Below are 18,202 nucleotides of genomic sequence, written 5' to 3'. Positions count from 1 at the left end.
CTTAAGCATATATCGACTTACAATCTTGAACTAAAGCTACAAATTCTTCAACTTGTTCTCTTATTTCAAAAAATCGACATAACAGTTATGCACAATCCCGATTGTGAAGGTTACTTGTGTCATTGAAGAAGGTCTCATGAATTTTACCCCAATAACTCTGACTGACTGAACCAGCTTGGCACCGTTCTTCAACTTTCTTTGGATAATATATTACATAGTTTCTGCAAAGAGATAAACCTTCGTCAAGAGTTAAGTTAAGGATTAGCCATACTGATAGAGATTAAGGAGTGAGAATAGAATATTTTTGTAGAAGGTTGGTGTAGAAGGTGTGATTTTTAAATGGGAATAAGTGAGTATATATACAGGGGATTTATTGAAAGCCTTTGGGGAAAACTATCCGTTGGCGATAAAGTGTTTGTCGCTCGATCAACTGAAAACCGATAAGTAACAATTGAATATTTTTTTATAAGAATTAATATTGAATAACAAACTACAAACAAATTAACAATTAAATATTTAAAACTAATAATGTGATAAAACTTAAAATTACTCCCATCGACTCTTCCATACTCTGTCCAAAGACTGACTCTCAGATCTTCTCTTAACCCGTCATACAGATTATGGTTCTGAATGTAATTAGTCATTTGTGCATAGTTTCTAGATGGCAAACCTCTTTCTGGTTGAATTTGCCTCAAATCTTCAACTTTATAGTTAGTCCACTCTTTATTATAATTGGTTTCTTGAATTACCATGTTTTGCAGAATTATGCAAGTGAGTATAGTCTTGTGCATTTTATGAGGATTTAAACCACGATAAGCCCCACAAATGATAGCAAACTTACGCTTCAGAAATCCAAAAGCCCATTCCATATCCTTCCTCAACGCCATTTGTTTGCTGTTAAAATGACGGTATGAACGACCCAATTCGTCGGCAGGGGGATGACAGTAACATTGAGCGAAGGTTGACCATTTTGGATAGATCCCATCCACAAGTTAATACCCACGAGTGTATTGATGGACGTTGATTGCGAAATGGACTTTGGGAAAAATTCCATACTTTAGATCTTCAAACAGAGGCGACTTATGCAAAACATTAATATCATTTTGTGAACCCGGAAGAACAAAAAAAAAGTGCCACATCCAACAATCATAAGAAGCAACAAATTCAAGGATAATGGTTTGGTCAATGACCCTTATATTGACCTGCCCAATAAGTAGAGCAACTCTGCCATACCCAATGCATACAGTCAAAACTACTTAGCATTCCTGAGAATCCTCTATCCTTATTCTTCTTTAATATTTCTCTCATATCTTCCTCAGTTGGTTTTCGTAGATACGTTGAACCAAAATGATTAATTGTTACTTCGCAAAACAATGAAAGATACTTGAATGAAGTTGTTTTTCCCATACCAAAGTACTCATCGTTCGAATTCACAGGTTCTCCATAATCTATAATCCTTAGAGCCTAAGTAATTTTTTGTTCAGGACTATGACCTTTAATATTCAGTGCATCAAACTTATAGTTAAATTGCGGTTGTACCAGACAAAGCTCATTAATAATCTTTATCAGTAGGTTCCAGGGCACGCAGAATCAACGTTAGAAATCTTGACAAAAAACACACAATCAGGTAGAAAATAATCGTCTATCAACTTCTGTTGGAACCGTTCCCCCCTCTATATGTATATGTTCTTGTGAATACTTCTTTTGACTCTGGAACTCTAGGTATGTGATCCGAATGTACAAGCATCAGAGTGTTGTCTATTTTTATCTTCAGCTTCCTTATCATCAAGTTGTTGTAACACCTGAAAATGCATTTCTTGCTGTGATTTAAACCTATTGATATGAGTTTACCTCTCGTCATCGGAATTCTTGCATTGACTTATCTTTGAACGCTCATTTGCAAAAAACCGGGCCGAACGTCAATTGAAGAGAGCTTCTCCGTCGTTTTGATCCGTAAGAAGGTAACTTATTACTACTGTCATCCGAATACGAATTGGGAAGTAGAATATACTGACTATTGTTTATGAAGTTTACAATTGATAATACAAGTAAAAAAATAGGCAAAATATACGTAGAAATATGTGTGAGTAATTTGACGTAATAAAGGGGCCTTATATATAGCAATGAAGTAGGGGTAAATAGCCATTTCACGATCGAATTTCTATCGAGCGATGAGGTTTATAACGCTAACGATAATTAGCATATCACTCGCTAGGATCTGCATTGCTTGACATCTCTCCTATAATGACGCGGCTGGTTTGTCATGCCACCTGGTATGACAAATGTTTTTTTTTCCATAGCATACAGAAACCGACCTTAGATACTCCGCCCTAAGTTTCTTGTCCATAAGCCCTCTTTTTCATTCAAACATCTCGAAATGAATTTCAACTTGAGCTTTGTTAACGTTCTCCAACTTTGTTAACGTTCTCCAACTTTCTTAATTCTAAAAGTTGGCTCCGCCACTGACCAGTTAATTTTTCCCGCGTATAGAACGCATCTTTTCTTTGGTTTGACCTCCCGACCAAAAAGCTCATAAGTTTAACTAAACCCTGATAGTACCACTTTTGGAGCAAGACAACTAGTCATGTAATATGATGGGATCTGGGCACAAGCGTGGTTTTACCTGCATGATATAAAATACGTACCTCTTCCATCCGTCCAATTTGGTTGTCAATCTTTTCCACCAAGAATTTATAAGAAGAAGGCCACCTTGTCGGACTTAAGGATGCAAAGTCCCAAATACTCATTAACATTTATAATGTGTATTCCAAGCAACAATCTTTTTCTAAATATGATTCGGAGGAACACACTCGCTGATTTTCTTTTTGAAGATTTCTAGAAATTAGTCTTTCGCCTTATCCGCTGAAATAGACAAAGAAGACGCCTTGCAAGGTGTTGATGGTCTTATTATTCATCACACCAAATAACATCAAATCAAAAGTTCTAACTTTTTTAAAGTTTCAACCGAAGTAGCATTAAGGTTGCCATTAGTCTAATTTAACTTTTATCAACATTAGCACTTAGATGCTTGTAGAAAAAGTGACATTGTCTGCACAGAAAAGAGAAAAAGTTAATACGCACGAGATGGGATCATAGTGGCTAGTGCTATCCCACGCACCATGATTCGGAAAACCTGGAATACAACACTTTCCTTAATTTAAAATCTTTGACAACTTATAGTGGATTTAACTTTTTAATGGTATTTGTCAGTCTTAGAAAATTCCACTGACCTAGTGGCGAGAGAATTTGAAGTGATAACCTACGGGGAAAACACGGCCGAATCACTCTCCATACCCCAGGCCCAGAGGTTAAATAGGCCGATAGTTGGAAATTTTGAACTGACCCTGATTGATTCGGCTAAGGCCTCAGCTATTCTAGCGATTTTAGCAAGCGTAATGGGCGTGCTAACCCAAATATCCGATTCTCTAGAAATAGCAAATGTTTTTGAACCGTTTTTTGGGACCATGGTTTTTTCGTGGGGACCATGATTTTATTTTGGATAAAACATTAGAAGTAAATCTAGATCATCCCTTATCTAGATATTTATATTAATACTTAAATTATCTTCCTGATTAATTTTGGGTAATGATTAGTTAGTGTTAATAATAGTTACTGTCATGATTAGTAAAATGATTAAGTTAAAGATAATTAGTGAGATTAAAAAATCAGATGGTTTTTTTCTTAAAGAAGTAGAATTATTGAGAGAGTAAAGGTAGAGAAGACGAAGAAGGAAAACATGAAAAACGATCGATTTTACCAACCACAACTGGAGGAAGATTATTTGGGTACCCAGGTATGCTTTAAACTTAGATAATGTTGGTTGAATTGCTCCAAAATTTCAAAAAACTGTAAATATTTAGAGTAGATTTGGGCTTGTTCGGTTATCTTATGTGAAGAACAGGTTACCGAACTCATCTGAAAGTGTAGTTCGGTTACTTTTTCCAAACACGCAGGTTACCGAACTCGCTCTTTAATGGAGGTTTTTAGTCGTTCGGTTAACAAACATGTTACCGAACTTTGTTTATAGGATTTACAGAGTAATGTTCGGTTGGTTCGCAAATTTTAACCCAACAACATATCTAGCTGAACTCCACATGTATGCAATTAGTGAAGACTTCGGTTTGTTAAGATTTTTTGCGAACAAACCGAACATAGTGGGACAAGTTCGGTTAAATTGAAACTCAACATAGTAGACAAAATAGCACAGTTCGGTTACATTGGATTTTTTTTTTCTTTTTGTAATATAGGTAGACTTCGGTTACTAGATAGTTTTAGAATTTTTTGCGAACCAACCGAACAGAGTAGGCAAAGTTCGGTTAAATCATAACTCAACATAGTGGGAAAAATAAAACAGTTCGATTACTTTTTTTTTTTTTGTATTATGGGTAGAGTTGGATTACTAATTAGTTTTAGAATTTTTTGGGGACCAACCGAACACGATATATTGGTATTCAATGAGGAGTTCGGTTAAAACTATTTTTTGCGGAGTTCGGTTACGAAAAATTAAATTCGTGATAACCGAAGTGTTCTTCGTGTTCTTGGTTTCAGAATGAGGGGTTACAAAACTAGTTTTTTTAAAACTATTCGTAACCGAACATGCCACTTTAACTTCCATTTAAATCTATTTTGATGATTTCTACTCAATTTTCCCAATCAAAGAACCAATTAAAAAGATTGATGGGTTTTTCAATCGAACGAGGAACGTCAAGGAAAGAGAGAAGAAGAAGAGAATAATTTTTTTTTTCAAAACTAAGAAATTTCGATTTCCCCTCCCATTTTTAGTTTTGATTTTGGTTAATAAATTCATTTAGATTAGATGTATATGATTAGATTTATATAGTTATTAAGTTAGTTTTAATTTAAATTAAAGTAAAGGGTAAATGTGTATTTACTTAACTTTAGGACACCCCTTATAAGTATAGGGAAGTTGGCCTAATAAGATCATGATCCCCAAAAAAAAACCATGGTCCCTAAAAAATGGTTCATGTTTTTCCATTCTCGAGAAATTCTTTAGACATAGAACTGACATAGTCTTACCGTATAAACATAATACATTGGGAAAAATACGGTTTAGTCCAAAAATCAGTCCAAAAGTACAGTTTAGTCCAGTCCGAGTTAACTAGGTACAAATTAGTCCAAAATATAGAAAGTACACTAATAACCCTTATTATTTACAATTTAGTCCAAATATTTGAAGTTTAGTCCTCAGTGACTCATGATGATGTCAGCAACTTTAAATAATATATAAATAATTAAAAAACAATATATCTTTCGAACCGCTCGTCCAAAATTCACAAAATTTATATATTCGGAAAGCTCTTTCCGATATCTACAAAAAGAGTACCCATATGACTATATAATTTTCATTTTTTTAAAATTTTAATTTACACTTGTTGTGTACAACTATGTATACCGCTGCAAAAATCAAGAAAATCGAACATCCATACCCATATAATAGGCAATATATCCATGGGGGTTCCAAACAAATGTCCCAAAACGTCATTAACGCTATCCATCTTATGCACGATTCGATCTGACAAAAGAAAAAATGGAAAAAAAAATGAGGGGTTCCGAACAAATGGGAAAGAAAATAAGTAAACCAACGAAGGAAAATCCATAATGCCGAACGATAAATATTATATGCATAGTTTTATTAATCAGTATGAATCTGGTAAAAAAGCTCATCGCAAACCTAAGTTATTTCAAATCTTCCATATATTTATTACATAGGAGCAACAAATTTTAAAAGGGCTATTTTGTGTTTCCTCCCCTCCCAAGATCGCTAATTAGTGTTCCCTTCCCAAATAGATTGAAATTAGTATATCCTCCCGTAGTTAGCTTTTCCATCCATTGCTAGGTTGGTTGAGTCAGCACCTGTGCACGCGTGGCAAAAAGAAAAATATTTACAATAAACTACCAAAAATACCCCCACCCTAAAACAACGACAACGGTGATGTTTAGTCGTCTTCTTCGTTTCCTATCTAACCCAGATCTTCATCATCTCCCACGTTTGACTGTGGGCAGCAGAACGAATTTGACAATCAACCGCAAAATAACAATCACCCTGACCTTTAATTTAGGTTATGGGAAGGGCCGACCGATCGTGGCAGCTACAGTCTTCACATATGATTTTACAGAACAATTCCATCCTATCGGTGTTCTAGGTAATGAACTACTTCACATCCAGATCTTCATCATCTCCCCACCGTGGCAGCTACAGTCTTCGATTTCATCATGACTCAATTGCATAAACGCTCAATTACCTAAAATTTCATATAAACGAAACTAAATCAACAAAAATTAGAACAAATTGCAAACCCACTCAACCGCGGCAACCAGATTTTTTTTTTATCAGAAATCAAATTTCAAATGATAGAAAAGAGTTTGGTGATACTTGGGATCAAGTTCAGGTACATTTCTTCGATCTGCTTCTGTTTTTGCTCGATCGTTTAAGAAGATTTCATTTAGCCCCAACCATTTTAAGTATACAACAGAAGAAAGAGGAAACCCAATAACCACCTAGAACCAGTGGAGCAGAGATTAGTTTGATTTCTTCTTGTATACAGTAACCCCAAAGTTGAATTATGAATTCGCTGCTATTCTATTTATCAAACACGCCTTTGGGATGAAGACTCAAGTTCAATTTATAGACTGGACTAAGGGGTAGACATTTGGTGATTAGTTGTTGATTGAGAATGAAATGAATGAATGCTTAAGAGTCATGGTTTGTTAGATATGAATGGGTTGTGTATAAATTTGATTTTGCAGGGAAGGAGATTTACCAAAGAAGTAGATGAATTCCAACAAAGTTCACTCCATTACCATCTGTGAAATGCCTATCTATTGTTCGAGAGATGGCCTAAGTGACCGTGTTACGCTAGTTATATTCTAACAATGAAATAGGACTGACACACATATTTCGCACAAATCTATGGGGGCGTTTTGGGTAGATTTTAAATAATAATTTTAAATTTGCCACGTGTCATAGGTGCTGACTCATGGACGGATAAGCTAACGATGGGAGGAAACACTAATTTCAATCTAATTGGGGAGGAAACGCTAATTAGCGATCTTGGAAGGGGAGGAAACACAAAATAGCCCAATTTTAAATAGTGGTTTATGTGGTCATGACAAGAAATACAAAGTTAGAAATTCTACTTTAAAAGTTGAGGAGGAATGTATTTCGTAGGAAACTGAACTCACATGACAAAAATTCAGTAAACTTTCATCACATGACAAACTCAAAATACCTTGGATAGATGATCCAGATGGAATTGCATCCTGCAAAGTTAAAAAATTGTTAGTTATGGAAAGAGCACCAACATCACTGTCTCTACTCTCAGCATCATTGGATTTCCATGCAGCAGGAGTAGCTTGCACACCCTATTTTTACGCAAGCATAAGCTTATGGAGTGAATTTTTTTACACGCATACCCGTTTGTACACCCTAGTTATTTAGGCAACATTAGCTTATGGAGTCATTTTTTTCACGCATACACCCTAGTTATTGATGCATGCATAAACTTATGAAGTCAATTCTCGTACATGTGTAGCAGTTTGTACATCCAATTTATTTACCCTAGGATAAGCTAATAGTCATTTTTTTCCACATTGTACCAGTTTGTACACCCTAGTTTTATGCAAGCATAAGCTTATGGAGTCAATGTTTTACATATGTACCAGTTTGTACACCTTAGTCATCTACGCAAAGCATAAGCTTATAGACTCTTCTATATCACAGGTTGCACACATATCAAATTAACTCTATGGGGAAATGCAAAACTGAAAGCAACAATAACCCGAAATCTATGCAAAATCAGAATATACCCGTAACATATTACTTATCATAAAGTCGTCACATTAAGCATATCGTAGCCGCAATCTCAAAACTATATTGATTATAGTGTGTAACTTCAGTTTATTCCCTCAAATTTTATATTTTAAACATGTTGGACCGTACTGTGTTTTATGTGTAATAATTCTAAAGAAATGCATGCACATAGGACAGCTTCTAGTTTGTGTGTATCCCATATGAAAAAATCTCAAAACCTACATTACTAGCAGCAGTTTCAGATCGAATATGCATACCAATGATAAAAAGAGCGGTTTTCCAAACACCGGTAGTGGCTCAGGAAAAAAAAAATCCAACATTTGGAAGTGAAGAATTGAATTTTACTAACCTGCATCCGCTATTTTCCTTTTCACCCATGTTTTATCGAATCTGTACAAGTACAACAATGAAGACTACAATTCAATGAACACCAACTACTACACATTTCTAAGCAAGTCTTTACCGCCCAATTAAACTGCAACAAAGACAACAAGTAAGTGAATGCAGAAACTATCCAAAGTACAACAGTAGATAGAATGACGATCAAAGAAGAGATTGCAGTCGCCGACATTAGTAGGCTATTAAAAAAGTAAATGAAATTCAAAATATTTGGCCAATTGGTCACCTCTTGGATGAGATAAAATTAACAAAAAGACCACTGAAGCTCCATCCGAAGTACACTAAACAAATGATTCTTAGACAACTCGCTAACCACAAATTTTAATCGTGACTGTCCAATTAAAGGATTCAAAGCAAAATTTGATGTACGACAATATAAGCGAACATGTATCTACTCACAAAAATCTATCATCTATACCCACAAAACATGCATATATTATTGAGATAGCATAGTGGTGTACAACTATGTACACACCTATAAAAAATCTAAAATATCCATCCATGCCCAAAAATTTTAATCTAATAAAGAAGCAAGAAAATCAACATGTGCATTCATCAACAATTAACAGGTTTACGATTATGTGCACATCAACGGTCAACAGGTGTACAACTATGTGCAATTAATAATAAACAGGTGTACAATTATGTACACATCAAAAATCAGTATGTGTACAATTATGTACACACTAAAAATCAATATGGGTACAACTATGTACACATTAAAAACCTTAACATCAATTATGGAATTCATTTCAAAATTTAAAGTTCTTAAAAATGTAAGAACAATCCAAAAGAAAGGAATCAATATAAAATTTTGTTGAAGATTTCATGGTTGCTAAAAGAGGGTACCAATATTAGCAGGTACCAATATTAGCAGGTACCAATATTGCAAATAATTTGGCGGAAATCCATAATTAACATGAGAGACTGAGAGTCACGAGTCTGCTTACTAACCAATCCCCGGAATAAGCCCATTGTCTATGAATATTAAAATACCGAACATGGAGTCATCTTACCTGCAAAGAGGTACTCCAGTAGTCATTAGTACTACATCAACAGATGGACAAAAAATGAAAAAAGCTTTAAAGCATCTTGAGACCACCAATATTAAATAGGAGGTAAACCTAAGAGAGTCATAGGAGGTATGCATCAAATTTTGTCATGAAAATGAGGAAGTTGTAGCTATTCCACATGATATTACATCCCTGCAAATGACAACATGTAAAAACGATCAAAAAAAATAAATGACAAATACACTTGACGCTATTCTTAAAGGTATACATGATACGTATGTGAATTCGCGAGAGCATGAGTTGGCTTCATCGTTAGGATGGATAAAGAGGAGAGACATTCCCTAATACCTTGGTTACAATAAGGAAAATTTGCCACCATATTTGTAACCGTCCAAGGTCTTAAGGGGCAGTCAAGAAACAATTTCACAACTATTTTTTCTTTTTTAACATGTATCTTTGCAATTTCCTTATTAGTAGAAAATGACCTTCCAAAATGCAATACTAGCTGCTAAGACTCATAGTTCCCAATTGGAACACTAAAGCCTTTTCATTCATAAGATTAGAATGACCGGGTAGATAGTTTAAATTTTCTCCCATAAATTTGGACTAAACAGTTGTGTTCCGGAATCAACAAAGACATTTGTTTCTATATATTAAATCAGGTCAAAAATGATCACATAGACCTGTAGTTAAGGATAAACCAAATTCCCAAAGCATACAACTTTTAGAGAATTTTAATTTTCGATTCACAATAAAGAGTTTGAAATCAAATACATCAATTTAAAATTATGTTTCAAACAATTCATACTCTATTTTACCCTAAACAGTCTCATAGGATTTTTCACGGAGATAAAAAATCGTATAAGCACCTAACATATTGTTTAAACAATGAGATCACATATCAAAACAAACCTATAATATATAATCAAAAATTGAATAAAAGGAAGAAGAAATCAGTAAGCATGCATCAAATCGAGAAACGGATCAAACCTAAAATCGAAGAAGAGGAAATCTATCAAATAAACATAAAATGAAAATCTCAAACGCTAACCTGAAGTACGAATCTCTGGTAAACAAAAATGGCACAGAATCGCGTCCATCTCTCTTGCGTCCGTCTCTCTTTTTCTCCAATTTTTTTCTTCTAAGATCTGAAAAAATGAATACGGAAGCATGAAAAGGTTAACGAGGGTAATAAGAAAAGACTGTGTTTTCTAAATCGGTTGAAATTTGGTCTAACCCGTCTGAATTTGGAGTAAACCGTACACACGTTGGAAAATAAGGATTAAAGAGTACCGGGCTTGAGGGGGTAGGACTAGACTGTCTAAAGCCCAACTAATTTGGGATTAAACGTTAATTTCTACTAATACATGCGCAACCAACCAATACGTTGGATGAAACTTTTACATCAAGGTAAAGATATTGGGTACGAAGGTAAAGATTACACTTGGACTAGTAACTCTTATGGTACTGGAAGTAGAAAATCTAGATTGGATATGTCTCTTTCCAATAATGACTGGGGTCTTAATTTTTCTTCTGCTAAATTACTTCATTTAAACTTCATTGCTTCAGACCACTGTCCTGTTTTTCTTATTACTGATCCCATTCCTAAACATCTTTGGAGGCCATTTAAGTTTTTCAGGACTTGGATTGGTCACAATGGTTTTAAAGAACAACTTGAGCTTTCTTGGAATTTAGACTTTCAAGGTAGTCCTGCTCACCAACTTAAGCAAAAGCAACATAGTGCTAGAATAGCTTTGTCTCAATGGAATAAGATGGAATTTGGAGATATTCACAAAAATGTTAAGAATCTGCAGGATGAACTGGAAATTGCTCAAAATAAAGCGTATTCTGTAAACCAACAAGATAGAGTTAAATTTATTCCAATGAGTTAGGAAAATGGTATAAAATTCAATCTGAATTTTATAAAGAAAAGTCTAGAGATAAAACTGGTTTGGATTTGGATAATAATACTAGGTTTTTCCACACTATGGTTAATAAAAGAATGCATACTAATTCTGTCAATGTGCTTTGTGATTCTAATGGTAATTGGTTAAGGGGTAGAAATGATATTAGTAATTTACTCACTGCTCATTTTAGTAATGTTGTTAGTACTTCTAATCCTGTTTTCACTAATGATGTTTTTGATGTGATTCCTAGTATCATCACTTAATCTGAAAATGTTGTTTTAAATGCCATTCCTACTGATATTGAGATTGAGAATGTTGTTAAGAGTATGCCTGCTTGGAGCTCCCCTGGTCCTGATGGGTTTCAAGCTGGATTCTACCAAACTCAGTGACAGCTTGTTGGTAAGGACATTATTGATGTAGTTAAAAGATTTTTTCAATGTGGTCACATGCCTAGGAGTGTAAATAAGACTTATATTTCACTTATTCCCAAGTGTAAGAGTCAAAAAATTCCTTCTGAGTTTAGACCCATAGGTTTATGCAATGTTTCTTATAAGATTATTTCTAAAATCTTAGCAAATAGAATAAAGTCTTTATTAAAAAAAATGATTTCTCCTTATCAAGCTGTTTCTGTCCCAGGAAGGGCAATTCATGACAATATTATTATTGCTCATGAAATGATCCATTTTAATGAAGCATAAGGAAGGTTACTCTGGAACTATGGCTCTTAAATTGGATCTGTCAAAAGATTTTGACAGACTTGAATGAAGCTTTCTTAATGGTATTTTACTTAAATTTGGTTTCAATGCTGATTTTTGTGATCTTATCATACAATGTGTGACTACTACCAGTATAAGTGTTTTATTGAATGGTTCACCCTGTAACCAATTTGAGCCAACAAGAGGTATAAGACAAGGATATCCCTTATCTCCTTATCTCTTTATTCTAGCCATGGAATTTCTTTCTAGATCTCTTTTAATAGCTGAGTCTAATAAATCTATTACTGGAATTAGAGTGTCTAGAAAAGCTCCTGCTATTTCTCATTTGCTTTTTGCAGATGATATTCTCATCTTTGGTCAAGCTGATATGCAACATGTTAATGATATTCTAAGGATTTTGCAAAATTTTGGTACTCTTTGTGGTCAGATGCTTAATTTTGATAAGTCTTGTGTGTACTTCAGTCATAACCTTGAACCTGATTATTGTGACTATCTTGCTACAACTCTTAACATGTCTATTGTCACAGATTCTGAGAAATATTTGGGTGCTCCTTTGTTGTTAGGACACTCAAAGGTAAAATCTTTTGATCCCATTATGCATTCTTTTGAAGCTAGACTCAAGAGTTATGTGAGTATCACTCTTAATCAAGCTGGTAGATCTACCTTGATTAAATCTGTTTTGAATTCTCTTCCTACTTATCAAATGTCTTGCTTCAAAATTCCTACAACTTTGCTTAATAAACTTGATTCTCTCCAGCTGAATTTCTGGTGCGGTCATAAGTCTGGTAAAGGTATTAAATTTGTAGGCTGGGATAGTATAAACAAGTCTAAGGAGATGGGAGGATTAGGTTTTAGGGATCTTGAAACTTTTAACACTGCCCTCATTTGCAAACTTGTTTGGAAAATTGTTATAGAGGATAAAGAATTATGGGTGCAAATTTTAAGTGCTAAGTACTTTAAGAATTGCAGCATTCTTCATCGGATAAGCTTAATGAGAATTGTTCCTGGATTTGGAGGGGTATTTATAGGTGTATTCAAATTATAAAGGAAAACATCTTTTGGGCCATTAGGTGTGGTACTAAAACAAAAATTTGGCTTGATTGCTGGGTGATTGGTTTAGATCACCCCCCTTACCTGCTGATGGTTTAGTTAATACTGTTTCTTACACTTATGTTTATGAAATCTTTACAGAAAATACTAGGTCCTGGAATGCTCAGTTAGTTCATTATCTCTTTAATGAGGATTGTGCTAAAAAAGTTCTTGCTATGAATGTTCATGTGATTGGTAAAGATTCTCTTATTTGGTTGTCAGACAGGAAGGGTTAATTCTGAGTTAAAAGTGTTTATAATGTGCTCTCTAAAAGATTTAACTCTGCTGCAGGTCCCATAATTGTCCCAGCTCAGGTTCTGGAAAGTTAAACTTCCCCAAAAGGTTAAACTTTTCATTTGAAAATGTATTAGGAACATAATTCCAACTAGGGACAAGCTTTCTAGATATAAAATGGCATTGAGGTTCACTGTAGTTTGTGTAATCATGTTATTGAATCTTGTGATCACCTCTTTCTAGATTTCCCCTATTCTAGATCTATTTGGTTAGCAACTAATATTAATGTGACTACTATCTTAGCTCAACATGGTTCCTTTAGACAACGAGTTATTTCTTGGTTCTCTGTTAGTGCAAACTTAGTTTTTGGGTCTGGCATTGCTAGAGATGACATAAACAAAACCCTTATGGTTGCTGCCTGGACCATTTGGAAAGACAGATGCACCAAATTTTTTCAGAATAAGGATCCTAATAGGGACATTCAGTTGCAGGGATTAACAGTCTGACTGTTTTGAATTTTCATAATTCAAATATCAATAATGCTATTTTGCAGGTTCACAGATAGAAACCTCCTGAGAATGGTTTTCTAAAAAACAACTTAGATGCTTCCTTTAAACAACTTAACTCTCAAGGTGGAATTGGTATGATTGTTAGGGATTTTGCAGGTGTCTGTTATGGAGTGCAAGGGAAATACTTTGATGGAGGAATGAAACAAGGAATTGAAGTGGAGGAGCTAGAGTGCAGGTCTATGCTTGCAGATGTTACTTTGACAGTTATGCAAAAATTTACTAGAGTGATTTTTGAGAGTGATAGTGAGGTAGTCATTAAGTCCATCAATGAGCAAAATTCCTATGTTCATTGGATGAATCAACATTTTATTTTAGATATTAGGTATTTGCTTAATAGATTAGAGAGTTGGAAATGTTTCTCTATTAAAAGAGAATCAAATGATGTTGCAGACAAACTAGCTAAGAAAGCTAGAATAACTTGGTCTCATTTCTTTTTTCAATCTACTATTCCTCATGATATAAAAGAGTGGGTGGATAAAGAAATTCATGTAATTTCTTAAACTCTCTCAATAAAAATTTCTTTTTGCATCAAAAAAAAACTTTTACATCCAAAAAAAAAAGAAAAAAAACCAATACGTTCATATAAACTGGCTAAAAATTTCATCCAACTTTCTGTCAACCAAATATTTGAATTGCATACTCGTAGTATCAAGTCAGTGGCCACCCATTGCTTGACCCACGGATTTGTCAACTCCGTACTCATTTCTTCAAAGCTTACCAAGTCTTGGTGCGTGGGACGGTGGGATAGCACTATGACGTCATTGGTCTTACAAAACCGAAGTTAAATATTGTTGATTCATCTGAATAAAAGCAAGTTAATCATATTCTAAATGGCCAACACCTTTGTATTATTCATTTATTTGTTTTTACCCTCTTCCTAGTTTTATCTTTATTCTGTGATAATTCATTTTAAAACCATGATGGAGAACCAGCATATTTGTAGGTTTAATTCATTTTTAAACCATGGTGGAGAATCAACATATTTGCAGGTTTATGTACTGCCATGCTACACGATTAGCTCATCTTCGTACTAAAAAAACAAAATTCTCTTTTAAACTTTTTATTTTCATATAAAAATTTAGGCTAGATTAAGAGGAGTACATACAGGTGTTAACAACAAAGCCGTCGCCACTATTCCTGAAATTCGGTTTCTTACAAACCAATGTTAAATAAGAAGTATCCAAATTATATATGTAGTTTGTGGATAATTTTGAGTCTAGTTAGAACAAAGAAGATAAGTTGTTTGTTTGGATCGTCCTCCTCTTCTAAATCTCTGCAACTTCTTTCATGGTAACTTTAACTTAGATGAAATCTTCCTTGAATTGCTTTGTGGTAGAGCATTTTAAATCTGATCAAAATTTCCATAGATTCAGCATAAATTTCTACTTTTGTATGTTGCATCTCCTTAGCCTAGTTGGAAGCTAGGTCTGCTTCTTCTGTTGCACCTCCCTCTCCAAAGTATCCTGAATATCTTCTAGGAGGGAGTTAAATCAAAGACAGTTAAAGCAGTAGAGTATAGAAGGGACCCTGGGTCCTGCACAATACAAATAAATATGATGACTATCCAAAATTCCTCCCTCCGGTCAGGAGTGGTAGCATAACTAAAGTGGGTATCAGTGTGAATAGGTACATTTTCTCCTATAATCAGAGAAGTATTAAGGATGTGGTCCTGCAAATGGTGTACCATGTGACGAGAGCACAAATGTCGTTTTATATTGTCATAGGTTTGTTTAGGATTTATGTGGGTGTGATTAAATATGAAATCACATCTTTCCTTCCAAATGAACCAACATGCAGTGGCATGTATATTGTTGTTGTAGTTGGAGCTACTGTTGGTAGAATCAAACCAAGAATTTGCAAATCTAGAAAGTTTGTGGTGAAATCAATTTCCCTATGATTAGGTCCAAACGGGTGGTGCCAGACAACAGTAGCAGCAGGGAAAGACAGGAAAAGATGAGTCATGTTATCTTCCCCACTGTTGCACAATTTACAGATAAAGTCAATATAGTGAAGAATGTTAGCAACTTTAGCATTTGTTGGAAAGATGCCATGTGCATATTTCGGTAAGAATATCTTAATAGTTGGGGTAACATCCATCCTCCATAATGTTTCCCAATAGTTTGTCTGAGCAGTTAAGCCATATAGAGGGATATTACAGAGAAGTTCCCTGAGTCAGTAAGCTTCAACAGAATATGATATTCTTCCCTTTGATTAACCACAATATCAAGAATGACTTTGGATATACATGGGGTTAAACAAAGTACTGGTGAGTTTAAAGTCTCATTCCCCATTATCTTTGAGCAGGTGAGTGACAAGCTAGAGGTCATCAGGCTAGTTTGCTGGATTTGACAGAAGTGTGTTGAAATTGGAATCACAAATGTCATTCTATAAACTGATTCTTCTACTATTTCCAATTCTCCAGCAGTTGTGTTGTTGTATATTATTTATTCCTTCTAGGATGCCTTTCCATATCCAAGGGTCAACATCGTTAGGTTTGATGTCCATGTTGAGAACATTTTTCCGAGGAAGATACTTAACATCCATCAGCTGGTACCATAGAAAGTCTTTGTCAGTTTTCAATCTCCACTTAATCTTAGTAAGCATGGCACTGTTAAAATGTTTCATGTTCATGAAGCCCAAACCTCCAAGGTCAGTAAATTTACACACAAAAATCCTAGCTTTTAGGTAGTATCCTTTTGGGTTATCCATGGATTTTCCCCAGACGAAATCTCTTTGGATATTTTTTAGGTCTTGGATGGTTTGCTTAGGGAGTTTGAAACAATTCATATGATAGATGCTAGTAGTGGAGGTAACATATTTTATGAGATTATGTCTTCTAACAGGAATGAGAGGGATATTTTTCCAGCTAACAAGTCTGAGTTTTAGCTTGTCAAAACAGGGTTTGAACGAAGTTATTTTACTTCTATGGGTGAACAGAGGATAACCTAGATACTTGTATTTTAATTCAAGTACATGAACTCCCATAAGGTGAATGATTTTGTTGTTGAGATTACGGTCAGTGTTTTTACTAAAGAAGACACCAGATTGGCTAAAATTTATTAACTGACCTGAGGTTTTATTAAACATGTGGAAGATATCCATGAGGTTCTGATTTTCAATCTTGTTTGCCTTACAGAAAACCATACAGTCATCAGTAAAGAGAAGATGGTTTATAGATGGAGCTCCTTTGCATATTTTTATCCCAGAGATGAGGCTCATTTCTTTAGATTGTGACAGGGTCCTAGATAAAGCTTCCATGCAGAAGAGAAAAAGATAAGGAGATAGGGGGTCACCTTGTCTAAGTCCCCTTGAATGTTTGAAGAACTTATCTGGAGACCCATTGATGAGGACAACAAAAGTGGTAGTGGATATTCATTAAGAGGTTTCGCCACACCATTGGTCATTAAAACCAACTTTCTTCATAATAGCTAGGAGGAAGTTCCAATTCACTCTGTCAAAAGCTTTTGACATGTCTATTTTAATGCACATGAACCCATTCTGGCCTTCCCCCCCCCTTTTTATTTCCTCATTGTATGGCAATGTTTTCTGAGATTTTTCTTCCAGGTATCAAAGCAGATTGGTAGGGAGATATGATTTTATGGAGAAGAGGTTTCATTCTCTGGGATATGAGTTTGGAGATGATTCTGTAAGTGGTGTTGCATAGACTGAGAGGTCTGAAATGACTACGAGATGAGGGGTTATCAGTTTTGAGAATTAGATAAACGAAGATGAAGTTCATTTCCTTGAGTAAGTGACCAGAAGTGAAGAAATTTTGGACCGTTTTAACCATGTCTTTCCCCACTATGTGCCAGTTATCTTGAAAGAAATTTGGGGGGGGGGGGGGGAACCATCAGGGCCTGGTGCTTTGTCTCCCACCATGCTGAAAAGAATAAATTTTATTTCTTGCATGTCAGGTATTCTGTTGAGGATATTGTTGTCAGTTTGGCGAATGGTGGTAGGAATTAGGTGGATGATGTCGGGGTTAATCCGGTGACTCTCAACAGTAGCCATTTTGGTGAAATGGTTGGTGAAGCAGTCAACAATATTTTTATCTTCAGTGATTTAAGTCCCATTTGAGTCTTGATGGTATTAATTTTGTTTCTTATGGTCCTACTTTTGATGGATCTATGAAAGTACTTTGTATTTTCGTATCCAAGTTTAATGGTTTGATCCATACTTTTAATTTTACAAAAATTTTCCTCAATGTCATACCATTCACTTACATTTCTCCTAGCATCATTTAGCAATTTACCTCTGCCAAGTCTGAAGTAGTTCTTGTGAAGCCAATCCAAATAGTGCTTGTAGTCTTATATTGGTCTTGATGTTACCATATACTTCTTTGTTTTATAATCTCATTAAAATCTTGAAGTATTTGGGATTTCTTGCAACGAGAAAGGAAGTAAAACCAGAGAGGTTTCTGCTCCAGCATTCAACTATGATGTTC

General features: G+C 34.9%; 1 protein-coding gene and 1 long non-coding RNA gene across 3 annotated transcripts; one reads left to right on the top strand and one right to left on the bottom strand.

The window, feature by feature from the left end:
• Nucleotides 1-5,373: 5,373 nt before the first annotated feature.
• LOC113297063 lies at nt 5,374-6,916 on the bottom strand. 2 transcript variants are annotated; one of them, XR_003333262.1, is made up of 3 exons: nt 6,395-6,916; nt 5,693-6,263; nt 5,374-5,533 (listed from the first exon to the last, which is right to left on the bottom strand). It is a non-coding gene; the product is annotated as an uncharacterized LOC113297063 (long non-coding RNA). The 2 variants fall into 2 exon arrangements; XR_003333261.1 differs by lacking the exon at nt 5,374-5,533 and having other exon boundaries at nt 5,621-6,263; nt 6,395-6,915.
• Nucleotides 6,917-12,098: 5,182 nt separating this feature from the next.
• Nucleotides 12,099-13,191, top strand: LOC113294557. Its single transcript, XM_026542949.1, has 2 exons — nt 12,099-12,894; nt 13,058-13,191. Exons 1-2 carry the CDS (start codon nt 12,099-12,101, stop codon nt 13,189-13,191), a joined length of 930 nt encoding a protein of 309 aa, XP_026398734.1.
• The last annotated feature ends 5,011 nt before the right edge of the window (nt 13,192-18,202 follow it).

The sequence above is a fragment of the Papaver somniferum genome, chromosome 7 (assembly GCF_003573695.1).
Source record: "Papaver somniferum cultivar HN1 chromosome 7, ASM357369v1, whole genome shotgun sequence".
In the NCBI taxonomy this organism is placed as follows: domain Eukaryota; kingdom Viridiplantae; phylum Streptophyta; class Magnoliopsida; order Ranunculales; family Papaveraceae; genus Papaver; species Papaver somniferum.
The sequence above is the reverse complement of the archived record's forward strand: the minus strand, read 5'-3'. Positions and strand labels throughout refer to the sequence as shown.